Raw genomic sequence first — 14,125 nt, 5'->3', positions numbered from 1 at the left:
CTAAAGGATGGCACAGCAACAGAGGCCAGTACAGAGACTTTAAGGCAAGGGACCTAGAAGGCTCGTTTAGGAGGGCTCTGGGAGCAGCAGCTTTGGACAGGGTGGAAGATAGGAAATTTGAACTGAGTGAGTGAGGGTAGTCCTGGAGAAGGGCAGAGAAGCAGCCCATGAAGGGTGAGGGCTCTGTCTTAGGATAAGGAGGAAATGTGGAAGCTCTGAATGCGGAGCTCTTCAGGACAAAAGCAACTGGAAGTTAGGACCCCAAGTTCTGTTTTGCTGGTGGAAACCAGCTGCATGATCAGGTATCAGCCAGGGTATTTCCTCTTCTGTAGCAACTCTGCTGGTTTCTCCTTATTTCCTGTAGCATCCCAGCAAAGCTCTGATCTCCATTCTCCTCAGTGCTGGTTCCTGTTCCACCCATCCCTTCCCTTCTGTGGGCAGAAAAGCAGAAAGAAATCTCCCACCTTTTGCCTCTTTCCTTTGCCCCCAATCTGATACCTCTTCCTTTGCCCCAGCTTCTCCAGTCACAAATCATCACCATGATCCATTTCAAAAACAATTCTCCTTTAGAACGCACACCAGCCTAGAAGATCCTCTTACCTCTGACTGGGTCCTACAAGATCTAGGGTTACCTGTAAAAAAAAAAAAATACTAAAGAGCCAGATACAACTACTGGAAAATCACCAAAATCAAAAGTGCCAGACTGCTGCAAGAATAGTAAGCTCTTTGTACAATGACCAGTTCTCCGACTACTGGCTCAGGGTCCCATTGGAGAACACGATGGCATAAAATGTTCACATCCCTCAGAGATGGTTCTTTTAATATTGGCTGCAATCTGTGACAGGTAACCCCATTCATGTTTGGGTTTTTTTTTAAATATTCAAACCCATGTTTTATTATTAAAGTTAAGATGCTAGAGGATGATTTTGGGAGAAAGGAATAAATTTCAGAGCAAATTTTGCAGGCATGAAGTGTACGGGCTTCGGTTATATTTAGTAACGTGATTATGGTTTTATTCTACTTTGTGTTGGAGTGCCATCAGTTGATCCTGCCTCTTTTCATTCCACTTGGATTTGTTCTTTGTTAAATTAATGAGGACTTAACAGAAACTAAATCACATGCCATTTAATAAGATTTCAGATTAAGTAGTAAAGAGCCACAGAGCATGTTGAAGTCTACTTGAAAGCTCCAGAGCTTTGTTCATCCTTAGCCACAATTATTTCCCCTCTCCCTGCCAGAGCAAACTGTAGCATCAATTGTGTCCAAGCATGAAGATAAAGTCTGTTAACCCTTGTTAAGATACTCTGATGTTTGTTGTTGCCATGTTCACTCCAGCATTTTTTTTCTAAAGACATCTGCTTGAGCCTTGCTATCAATATGCCTGCAAACATTTCACAATTAGGTTCTTATTAAGCCTAGTTTTAGCAGGACAGCCTCTCCCTTTTCTTCCACATAAGAAGGGCCAAGCATGTCAAAATTTCACTAGAAACAGATTAATCTATATCACATGAGCTGCAGCTGCATAGTATAGGAAAGCCTGCCCTTTTTCTCCTTCATCTACTTAACCTTGAAAGGCTACTAGAAGTTTCACCAAGGTATGAGTGGGCTTTCAGAGCACCACTTACATGTGCTATTCCAGCACGTGCCATCAGAGGAACATAATGTAATAGACAATGACTTCCTCACTTGAGCGTCTTTACAGCTAAAGGCCTACCTAAGATTTGCCCTGCAAAATTTGTATGCCCAACGCTTGCCTACACATCAACAAATGAAAAACTAAAGTTACTCACCCTAAAGCATCTGCTAGTGTGTTCATTCTGCATCCATGCTGACCCTGGCAGCTTTCGTTTAGGATCCTCCCTCTCTGCAGGAAGAGGTTAGACTCCCCTGCTTAGAAAACTGCTGGTTTTATTTTTATGTCCTGCCCCAGTGCTTTGTGTTCCTGCCATTTTCTGTAGAGGCTGCATTTGCCGGCAGAAATTTTTCTGCCATGATGCATCTAGATTTTTGATCCTGAAGAGGCAGCTTGAACATGATGGTAACCTCGTGGTTGTGACAGGTGAGTAAATTCAGCTAGAAAATCTGATTCTTTTAGGACAGAATCCTACTCTGCAAAACATTACAGAAGATAGAAATATTTGTTATAGTTTGAGGCAGTCAGGATTTGGGGAGAAGGAGGGGAAAGAGTTTGAAAGAGAACATTGCAAGACGCCTTTTGTTAAAACACGTGAAAAGGCGATTCATTTTGCATGCTATTATTTCTAACTAAACTTAATTGACTGCCTGTCCACTCTCCTCCCAGTTTATCGCAAAACCCACCACTACAGCAGTTTGAATGGAATATATGACTAAAGGTAGTCTACCTATGCGTTGTTCAGTCTCTATCTGCTGGAAGGGTGTAGAATTTCTTGCACATACCCACATTAGAGAAAAATCTCTTTTCAAAGGAAATTATGAAGCTTAAGTTCTCGTCGTGCATAGTCCTTCATTAGTGCAGTGACATTTGTTAAAGCAGAGAAATGTGAAATGATGGCTTGATGGCAGAGAAGAGCAAAGGCACAACCTAGGAATGAAACACAGAATCCAGGAATCAAAACCACGTTGTTCTGGCTTTCCCACCGACAGTCGATGAAAGACAGCTTGGAAAGGTCCTTGTTCAAGCAACTGTGTCTCATTGAATGATGTGGCAGGGACAAAGGCACAGCGTCAGAAGTGAATCTAAACCATCTGTTAAATGTCATCATGCACACAACGTGTTACTGCATTAGCTCCAGATCCAGGCATTCGTATTCACATTCTGGCTGGGATACTAAATAAAGAATAGAAAACTCTTAAGCTAACAGAACAGAAATATTAACCTTAGTAAAAATGGTATGCAATTAATTACCCTGTTCAGAGAAAAGCCAGAAGGGGGTTAACAGACAGGTACTGTGTGCCAAGACTGGGCACTAAGCTGTCTGGGATTTCGCAAAAACAGATTTCAAAAACCCTATGGAGGACCCAGAGCTGGAATAGCTGATCAGGACTGAAATACCTAGGCAAAGAAAAGTAAACTTCTCATGGCACTGGGAAAAATTCTTAATTCCTCAGAGCAAGGTAATGCTACTGCTATTCTAAACATCTGCTCAAAATTACTTAAAGCACAAAACCAAGAACTCGAGGCCTAAAGACGATCACTTTTATAACAGTTTTATTCAAGTCTGTGTGCTCTAGTGTTGAGACAAGGCCTAGATCAGCATTACACTGTAATACAATAATTTTAGCCATTGAACCAAGCCTGCTTGGCATCCTTGGTTTACAATTTACAGTACATCCAAAAAAAGAGCAAAGAGAAAAGAAATCCCAAAAACGCCAACAACTTTAATTAGCTCTTTGCTTCGCTTAAATATTGTTCTATAACATAAAATAATTTAATACAAAAAAGAACTGTAATCCAAATACACATAATACATTGACACAGAACAGAGGAAAGATACAGTAGATTATGCACAAGAGTATTCAGTTGATGTGTTACCTACAGTGAAACAAACTGGACATTAATATAATTTAACTATTTAAGCCCAAGAGGGTCAGAGGCAACAAGTCCGGGTCACAAATAAAGCTTTTTAAAAAATAATGCAATCTTCTTTTCCTCTAAGCTTACTGCTGTACAGAAGTTAAAGGAAGGCTCCAACAAATCACTTAATTTGACAACGTTTCATCACACAAACAAGAAAAACTTGGTGGCCTCCGTTACTTTACTCAACTCTGGGGTACATTACGGTTTGCTAATGTAACTGCTTCATTGCAGGTTCTTCGGGCAAAACATACCTTCAGGTGCTACTTCGATAGCAACAGACTTTTGAACACCATGAACAGAAGACATACAGAGGTCTCCAAAACCAGACTGAAATACTTAAGTTGTAAGATGAATCCCAGTCCTGCAGAGTTTGGAGTTCCTTATGAAGTACCCAACACCTTCCACACAGTGATTTCAACACAAGCAGGAACTATCCCATATCTCAGAAGAACAGACATGGGGGCATGATCTTACAGTAGAGTAAATTACTCACCTGGTTCTTCAGATTTACAACATTGTACCTAGGAAAGTCAGGTCACCGATTTTTGTGTCTGGCTTTAAATAGAAGCAGGAGCAGATGCACGATTAATAAGGCAAAAGAAAGAAGTAGCTTATAAAAAGAGGGAGGAAATACATTCTCTGGCTGAGAAATTCTTGGACTTTCAAAGCCACAGAAGAGACATTGTTAAAAGCACAGGTATTTTCCCTGATTTCTCCACCACTGTTGCCCTGCCCACTCCATATAAGCCTCTCAAGTCAGGCAAAATATCTCAGATATTTCCAGCTTGTCCTGAATTTACGACAAAGAAATCATATATACCAGCACGGACTGCTGCACCAACAGCTGACGAACAAGAACCCAAGAACTCTAGTAAGAGTGGTGGGTGTTGATCACTGCTGAACTTGTCAGGTCTGTCTACCAGCCTGGAGGGATGCGTTTTTGAAATGAGAAGAAACACCTGAGAACAGGCCTCAGGTTAAACTGACGTTTTCACATACAAGCTCCGCTCGTCACTTACTGCCCCTTTGCAGCTAGCAATCTGCTAATGCAGAAGTCGTTGCTCTTTCTTCCTGTGTCAGAAAACATTCTCAAAGCTCACCCTGTTTATGGTAAGAATTAGCAGTCAAATAGGCATGGCATGTGCAGTCATGGAAAGGCCACAAGAGTCAGCAATCAAACCAGCATTTACCCAGAGGCTTGCGAAGGAACTCTTTCCTCAGGTAAATTGACTCTTTCCTCTGACCATCAAAGTCCAGAGCCTGGTCCTTCACCATTAATCTCTACAGGACAATCCCCCAATTTAGATTAAGAGAGCTTTGCTGAATTGGGGTCTTGTGCATTTTGACCCACAGATACATTCCACTGACTTCAGTGATGTTTAAGTATGTGAAGAGCTTTCTTGAATTGAGGCCTCTTCCCTTTTAACTTGAAAGTTAATTACCCTAAATATGAACTTTTACTACTAGATGTTCTTGGCTTTAAGTGGTTTCTTATTTTAACTGCCAAATATGAGGGGCACTGGTGCCTACTGACTTTAAGTGGATCTAGGTATATTCTCCACTTCGAATTTAGCCATCCCCCAAAGAGATCGATGTTGCACAAGAATGGATTTTACTCTCTGCAAAGAGCATTGGCCAAACTAAACCGTTCAACTGGCAAACACTCGTATGCTTTTTTTTTTCTCCCTTCCCCCCCCCCCCCCCGTGGCTTTATTCTTTACAGTCCAGGATTTCTGGATGTTATGGTTGTCAAGATAATCTTGAAAACAGAGTAATGGCAGAACTGATGCAGTAACATCTGCTTGAGATGCAGTGTGAAAAGTCAGCTCAGAGGTATTAGCTGCCCTATTCAGATACAAATGCTAACCCTGTTGACATTTTAAGAGCTGCTCGCTAAAGCCTGCAAGACAGAAGACCAAGCCTACTATGAATATCTGGGCAGTCAGTCGAGGGTGACAACTCATTTTGTGACGCAGACTGGGCCTGGGAGAAAACACATTACCCAAGTTGAGAAGTGGCCACATTGACAAATTCCAGAAGAACCCAAGGTAGAAGCTCAGTTCTCCTCTAGATGTGGCTAAACTCAAGAAGCTCAGTGTGCAACTGAGCTATGCCAAACAGTAATCAGAGGCCAGGTTTGTTCTGAAACTCAATGAGGAGAAACCAAGTACAAGGGTTCCCAAAGAACTTGTTCGTTTACCTACTAAAATCTGCTGTTAGCAGCATTCTTATCAACGAAGCTTGGAAAAACACCAGCATGCCTTCCTGCTCTATTATAACCTCTACTGCTAAGAGAGCGAGACACAAAAGCATCAGGACATAGCTAGAACAATCTTCTTTCTCAGACCCATACGTCTCTCTTCAAGGCAAGGAGGTTAGCTTTATCCAACCTCAACGTCTGTTCTTGAGAAAATGATATATTGGAACAATCAAGGTAGAACAGGGAGACAGTGTCAATCACTCTGAAATAGCTTATATAAAATGCATTATTCTGGTCTTATGTTGGGGTTTCAGTCAACAACTTTTGAGCACAATGTAGGTTCTCACTAGCTATCCTGGGAGCTGAAGTTTGACCATGGACAAGATCCTAGAAAAGTATTTCAGAATAATGAAAGGCCTTTCCCCACAGACATGATTATTTTTCAAATAATTTATTTCGAGCAAATAAAACTGTGGCATTCTTCCTGCAGATTTGTTCTAAGCCCCCTTTTGCTAGCTGTGCATCCATCTGACCCATCGGCTACAGACCTAACAGTAGCCCACCTCAAGCTGAGCTTATAAATCCACTACACTACACACTAAAAACGTGTCATGGTTTCTCAGTATTAGCTATATTGGGCTGTCTGCACATTATTAGCATTCAGATACAATAAGGACTGTATTAGGATCTTACATGTTAGGAAAACAATACTGCAAATACAGGGAAACAATCAGGATTGTGTGTAGATACACCTTAAGAGCACACGAGCTTATTTTACAAAATCTGTTTTCAAAAAACCAGACCTTCACTTTTAAAAGCAGTAGTGACTGATATGAAATCACCATCTTTTGGTCGGTCTGTGGACAATCAGCTCTTCCACAGGTCAGAAACCATCAAAAAAATGCCCTATCTTGTCATTTATTGTTGATTTTGGAGACATACCTAGTAAAAGCAAGTATAATCTTAACTTATAAAACTGAATTGCTGGTTTTATTTTTCCATCAGGAATTTCCATGTCAGAGTCAAACACAAGTATTTGCCTCTGTCCTCCCACCATTCCAGCCTCAACTGCCTACCTAGAGCAATTCCTACCAAAACTTACGCTTTCTTCCCATTCCATCTCTACAAATGAGGTAGCTCAGGGTAAAATAAAACAAACCAACCAGAAATTAAGTAACTACACATTCCTCAAATTCTTCTTTAGGACCCAACTTACCTATGGTGCCAAGAGATTACCAAGCAGCTAGTATCCCTCTGTCCTCTGACTGCTTATTACATTAAGGAGGATAAGGATAATTTCACTCTTACTCACTATTTCCTGCCAACCTCTGCTTTCACTTCTTCCAGTTGTGGCTTATGCTTCTAGCTTGGAAACATTTTAGGTCAAAGCACACCTAAAACACGTATTGGTTTCTGCCTTAGGCCTCCAAGTACTATGGTAACAAGAATTAATAACCAATAAAGATGGGACAGGAGCAGAATTATAACTGAGAAACAAGGAGAGCCAGTGACAGTGCACTTCTTTCCACAGGGTTGTATGCACATCAGTAAATGGGAGGACATGAAATGTTTGCTGTGCTGGTATTTGGCCTGATGTGTGATGAAGAACACTATGGCACTGAAAGCTACAACCAGGAGTTCCCTCCAAAAAAAACAATCTCAGGCCCTAGCAAGGAGACATGTGAGACAGAAGGCACCTAGGAATACAGGATGCACCTAACACATACATATGTATTTCGCAGGCTTAAAAACCAAAACAAACCAAAACCAACAAACAAAAACACAAACAAAAAAAACCCAGTCCAAGAAGCCATTCTGAGTCGGAAAATTATGTTACTATCATTTAGAACTAAAGAATGAAAGATTTTTCACTCAGCTACAGTAGGAAATGAAATGTGTTTCTTGTATACAAACATTGATCAAATGCTGAAGACTTTCCAGTTGAAGAAAAAAAAAAAAAAAAAAAGGAGATCCTTGTCAGAGAGGACCAGTAACAATTCTGGTAGCTACATCAGACCCACCACCCAGGGTGAAATTACCTTTTATTTAAGCACGCACACCACTTAGCCGGGGTCTGACTATTTTTAACATATAAAAATAAAGCTGATGTAGGTCATTTCAGAAGCTGTATTCATCTCTGACCAATGGCAATGCTGCTTAAAAAAGCTGAGCATGAGAAAAAACAAAAGCAAATGCACATTTTAAATGCAGCATGTGACTTTCTACTAGCGTGTTCAACAGAGGGAGCAACAGAGTAAGTCGTAAATGCATTTCCATACTGCATCATGAAATTGTGAAAGTAGGTCTGAGGAAACAATAAACCTAAGTTCTTCTGAAGACTCTTGTTTGCTAACAACAAAAGAAAGGAAAATCTAAACCATAAACTGGACTGGCAATAGAAAAAAAAAAAAAAGATTAAAATTTGGTTAAAGATCCTTTCTGTCCAGCTAGATACAATACCACTGCCTGTGCAAACCACCATATTCTAATCTTACAAGAGCAAACTTAACAGAAAAACATAGGAAGGCATTCTTTCCTAAAGGTATCTTACTTATATCATTAACCAAAGGTTTACAAAGTCTGAAAGTTCTCCCCTGTGACAGCATGAGTATGTTTTGGTTCTCTTTGCACATACATGCTGTATTTATTGCTTGTTTGCAAATATGTTTTAACACATGCCTATCCCCTCAGTCTTAATGTCCAGTTTTACCCAAATTATAGCCTTAAGTGAATTATAAATATGGAAGGTAAGAAACTGTTTTGCAGTAGCAGGATAAAGATCAGAAATCTTCATTTTCAAATATAGGTGTCCTTGTTTCATACTGAAAAAAGTTAAGCCAAAAGGAGGACCTGCATCACTGTGCAAGATATGAGCCTCCTTATTCGCCACGGAGTTGGTAAGAGTTCTTGAGTGTATTTCCAAAGCGCATGGAAAAGGTTAGAAAGCAATATGCACTTTTTCCAAGAAGAAAGGTTTCAAAAAACCCAAAAGAAACAAAACCATTCCTATTAGCTTAAAATTACTTACAAAACTAGTAAGCTATTACTGAATTTTGGGATACAGTATTAGGTTTGGTTCCATACATCTAATGGGACTCCAGCTCCCATATTCATCCCACGGAGATGAATTAATTTTCAAATAAAAGTTAAGCTCGAGATAGAAAGGTGACTCAAGATGGGAGGTTTCCTGTAATTTTCTATTTAAGAGAACACTCCAGATGACAAAGACCTTTCTTTACTTGACCATTACTGCCTCACCTTCAGCAGAATGAGAAGTATCCGGTTTCATTACAAATCGAAGTAACACCTCTATGCAGTATTGTTCATAAAGTCTTAAGATAACAGCACACTATGAAGAGGAAGGCAACTGCTCCCATTCCTAGAGGTACAGAAAAATACTTCATCATAAAAGCATGCCAAACCAGAACAGGTCTTTCCACATCAAAAAATTCACTTTGAAAATACTCACTTTGTTAGAAAACCAATACAAAAAGAATATTTTCACTGACAGTCCCTGCCCCATACTGAATATTAACCCACTGCAATAATAATCTGAAGGGAAAAAAAACCCCAAACTATAAAAAGTTACATTTGCACCTCTGAAAAGGACTGAAAGGAGGTAAAACCTATTGGGTGGCAAAAAAGAGCATTGTGCAGTCCATAGGAAGCAACAGTATTAGAAAAAAAATCCATAACTATTATCACCTTAGTTTTGACACAAAAGCTTTCTTCTCTCTACCTCTCCCACACTCAATTTCTGTGAAACCAGTAGACATTTATTAAAAAAAAAAAAAATTGGTTTTTTTTGCACTTGTTGCTATGTCTGTGCCTTCCCCCAATTTTACAGGAAAAAACAAACGGACTATAAAGATAGACTATGTTGAAGGGCTGGCAAACTTTTTTCTAATTCCTAAATCAGCACATCAGTTACATAAATTAGTGCTATAGACTGCTGCTAGCTATTTAAAAGAAAATACATATATATTTCCAGACTAGAAATATTTCTCTCAGCAACAATCTTACTACTGTTACTACCAGTTAAAAATTTGTCACTTCCTCTTTGTGAGCCTTGTAATTATTTTAACACATTTTACCCCATTCTTCTGTCATTATGTTTTAGACTGCTCAGTGATTTTGCCCTCTCAGATTATCTTTTTCTCATTTTCTCAGGAAAAAAAAAAAGGTGCAACATATTCAGATACTTAAGAAACAAGACATTTATTAGAATTTTTTTATAGCAAGATTTTCATCGTCTTCCTCAAGAACACTGCTAGAAAGGTATGTCAATCGATGTAAGTCTGAAACTTTTGTCTCCCTGACAAATGGGAATATAGTAACCAGTAGAAAAAGAAGAAACTGTGAGCTGACTGGCTCATATCTTCTCAGTACCTAGTGGACTACAGTGAAGCACACCTTCGGAGATTTGGAGCACCTCAGCTCCCACAACTGGGAAGGAAAAAAATCAGAAAGGAGAGAAATCAAGCCAGGATGGGATAGATGGATATAGGGAGGGGTTACAAGCTAGTTTAAGTATGTGCAGAGCCTCTGGCCTCAGGACACCAGTTGCAACAGCTTTTGGGATGCATAAGGTAAAACACCTGATGGCTCTTTGCATTGAGAGCCCCCTCTGCCTGTCCAAGAATACCCCACCACCTGCCAAAGCCAATAGCTTTATTTCTACAACAGGGTCCTCTTGCCTGATACCTTAGGTTATAGGACTTCCAACTAGAAGACAGTTATGGGTTGATGCTCAAAGACTACCTCATTTTATTTCATGTGCTATATTCAATGAAAATCACTGCATCCAAGGAGTGTTTAAAAAAAAAAAAAAACAGACCAAATTATGCTTCTACCTAGTCTTTCTAGCAGCTTTGTAGTAGGGAATATCTAGGTTGGAAACCCTGATGTGGAGCCTTGACTCCTTGTCATCTGTCCTATCCAGTTCCTTTGATGTAGCAATGTCCATTTGGTGTTAAGGAAGATGCTCTTCAGAGCAAAATACTTCTAATAGGTCAGCTACACTCCACCTTCACCAAGTGACTACCTAAAAGGGAGATAGGGGGAAGGGGTTTTGATACTTCATCCTCAACTTTCCTAAGCAAAAGAGGTGACAGAACAACTTGGCTTTAGAGCTGTCTTGCCTGCTGGGAACTTGACAGAAACCTTATGGTTCACTTGGTGAAAGCAACCGGTCAGCTATGAGAAAGCTTAGTGGTCTGAGTTAAACCAATGTGACCTAGAAATGTAACCTCCCATTCCACACAAGTAAATAGGTTTTAAAGATTTCTGGTTGAATGGAGCTATTCCAGGAGATGTCTTTGAAGAGCACAGGATGCTTCCTATGACTTTCGTAACGATACTTTTTGCATAGAAAGCATTAAATTTCAGAACAGCTGATCCAGTTTTGTTTCAGCCTTTTCAGAATAGTAAGGGAGACTAGGAAAAATAGAGTTTTAATCTCCTGCTTCAGGTCCCTCTGGCAGCCTCTGACTGGGCTTTCCTTGAGTTTATGTCTATAGCACAATCGATATGAACCATCTGTTCAGAGGGGTTTTGCCTTTTTTTTTAGTCTCAGGATCACAAACTGAGTTTTCCGAAATGGAAAACAAGAGGACAAATGCTTAAGAAATCAAGAATGCTAAAGACCTACATTTAACAAAAGCGTCAGAAACATACGTCTCTTAGCCCTGCACCAGAATGCCTTGTCTACCCAGTCAACAGTCTATCCAGCTCCAGCAGCCAGGGTAACATTATTAAGGCTAGCTCTGGAGCATTCACTGGGGAAGCAGCAAAAAGTACTTCTGCCATTAAACACATTTCATGGAACATGATAAACAAGAAATGTGTGACCTTTCTACAGAAAACCATACTGTAATTTCTTGGAAAAAGGGTGCACCTGACTAATGGCAACATGTTGGTTTTAGACCTCAAGCAGAATTAAAAACCCTTAACTACAGTACTTCCCCACACACGCTGATTTTTAACATCAGGTTACAAGCATCTAAAGACTCAGGTTCTCTGTGCTGACAGCTGCAAGAAAGTATTTGGCTACACTGTCTTCACAACAGTACTGGGCTTCCCTAGCAGGTTGAGCACTGCATTGGCAGCATGTCAAATCAGTTATTTGCACCCAAACGGTCAGCAGATTAGCAAAATGAGCACAGATCTGTACAGAAAGTGTGAACAGATACGCCGTACCCTGCAATAAGCAGACTACCCTATTACGCTCATGTAAAGGCCACATCCCTTATTTATAATGCCAAAACTGGGGAAGAGTGAAGCTCTCATTAAAGCCAGTAAGATACACCTGCAGAGGCACAGACACACTTGCAGTCTCTGTATAGAAAACCATGAGCATAGGCACACTTCATTTGTGTGACTTCCTCCTTCAAGACAGGGGTCTGTTCTTGCTCCAGAGTTAGGAGTTTTTACATATTTGAACAAGAATAATGTTTTACCTGTCTACAGTGCCTTTCACTCAAAGATCTCAAAGGACTTTATACCTATTATGTATGTCCCAACCCCTCCCCTTGTGAGGTAGGTATTATCCCTATTATTTACAGATGGGCAAATTCAGGCACAGAGGTTACATTATTTGCCCAAGGTCACACAGTGAGTCAGTGACAAAATAAAACAGAATCCAGATGTTTTGATTCCTATTTGCACAATCCAGCTACTAACAACACAAGCCTCAATTTCAAAAGAGCCTTAAACAAGTATCCACATGCCTAAGAACAGTCTTAGGTTTCAAGGGCCATTCCTAAAAAGTGTACGAAAGGAGGAAAAACAGGAAATAAAATAATTTAAAAAAAAATATTGGGGGACACATAATTTACTCCTGCAAGCCCACACAGCTTTAAGGAAGAGTTCCTGTTAATTCCCTTCCCAAAGCTGAGGCAGCTTGACTATGAGCCTGAGATACAAGGGCTGGGAAAAGGAGGCTGGTGGAATCAAAGCTTGCAACAAAAAAATCAAACTAGAATAAACAGCCATACCATAAAGCCCTCATCATTTTGAAAGCACAGGGTCATAGAAAAATAGGGCTGAGAGGGACCTCAAGAGATCACTGAAGTCTATCCAACCTGCCTTGAAGCCAGGATCAACTACACCTACTCGTTCCCAACAGTCTAGTTCGTATGTTCTCTAAGACCTCCTCCATCAGTGGAGATGCCATGCCCTTCCTCTGCAACCTGTTCCACCTTGCACTGCCACATGAGCAAAAGAGGACAAGTGAGTGTAAGATAGCTACTTCTGCTCCTTCAGTGGGGGTACCGTGATTCCCAGGCCTATCTAATGATCTGAATACATTTCAGAGAAGGTAGTCTTCAGATGTTTACTTGTTTCTGTCCTGGATTCCTTGGGAAAACATCAAACACTGGTGTCTGCTGTAGTGTAATATTTGAGTTTTGAAAATACTGATTAATACCAGGATAGATACCAATATACTTACTGCAAGTGCCAAATCCTACAAGGTCAGTAACAAAGACTTTGATATGATAATTTTAGCTCATTGCAGATTCAAACTGCAATAAGAGGGCAGGGAAGACTACAGAAAAACCCCACAGCAAAAGTCAGCAGCTTTGAGTTGCCAAGTTACATCCAACTGCAGACAAGAATCAGGCAGTTGAACACCACACGCTTCAGCAGAGGCAGCACCATATGATCTCTGTAGCATCCCTCCATCTCATCTGTCTTCAAAGTGCATTCTCAGTGCAAAAAGTAGGATTGAATTTAGAGGGGCTCACTGTCCCCATTGGATTTCATACTAAGACCAGAATTCTTGCTTGAGTTCATATGCTGCAGCTTTGTGTGTGTTAAGTTCACTTCTGCATAGCGGAATGGTGCTGTCCTGGCTCTGCCCCTCAGCATCTATGTCCAACAGTGTCCGCTCCTCTACAGGAAGACCCACCTGGAAAGGAAGCAGTGCAGGCAGTCCAGGTCTCTCTTCTACAGTGCTGCTGCTACTAGCAAAACAAGAGTCCAGATTGCTTGGAGTATCAGTACTTGAACTGTTGGCAGAAGATTCACCCTTGGCATTGCTGGGTGACACAAACCACCAGGGATCAAGCCGCTGCCGACTGGCTGCAGGACGTGGCCGGGGCAGGAACTCCAATGTCTTGGGTCTTTCCAGTGTGGGGTCCTGCTGTGCATTCCATCGTCTTGGGGTTGGAGGAAAAACAAGGTTGGGGTCTGGCAGACGAGGGACCTCATTGGGATCTCTACTTGGACTAGGTGTTTTTAATACACCTATCCAAAACAGAGAATGTAAGAGAAGAGGGAAACATGTTAGATGTCACTGCTAAATGGTTCCAACAGATCTTAGTTTATTGTATGTACACTGTGAAAACATTTTCAAAGCAGAAAGC

General features: G+C 40.6%; 1 protein-coding gene across 5 annotated transcripts in view; it reads right to left on the bottom strand.

Annotated features, from left to right (window-relative positions):
- Positions 1–1,168: 1,168 nt before the first annotated feature.
- Positions 1,169–14,125, bottom strand: part of MAP3K9 (mitogen-activated protein kinase kinase kinase 9) — a 67,881-nt gene continuing 54,924 nt past the window's right edge. Inside the window, exons 11-12 of one of the 5 annotated variants that reach the window (XR_008577373.1) lie at positions 9,018–14,006; positions 1,169–2,563 (exon numbers count right to left, since the gene is read on the bottom strand). Coding sequence is in view for 3 of the 5 variants with exons in the window: in XM_054827541.1 (XP_054683516.1) it covers positions 13,525–14,006 (482 nt within the window). In the remaining 2 variants the exon portion in view is untranslated. Of the gene's footprint in view, positions 2,564–3,168; positions 14,007–14,125 lie in introns of those variants that run through there. The other 4 variants (XM_054827542.1, XR_008577374.1, XM_054827543.1 and 1 more) reach the window with 4 other exon arrangements.

This window comes from Grus americana, chromosome 5 (genome assembly GCF_028858705.1).
Source record: "Grus americana isolate bGruAme1 chromosome 5, bGruAme1.mat, whole genome shotgun sequence".
NCBI lineage: Eukaryota > Metazoa > Chordata > Aves > Gruiformes > Gruidae > Grus > Grus americana.
Note: the sequence above shows the minus strand (reverse complement) of the source record. Positions and strands in the feature narration are given on the sequence as shown.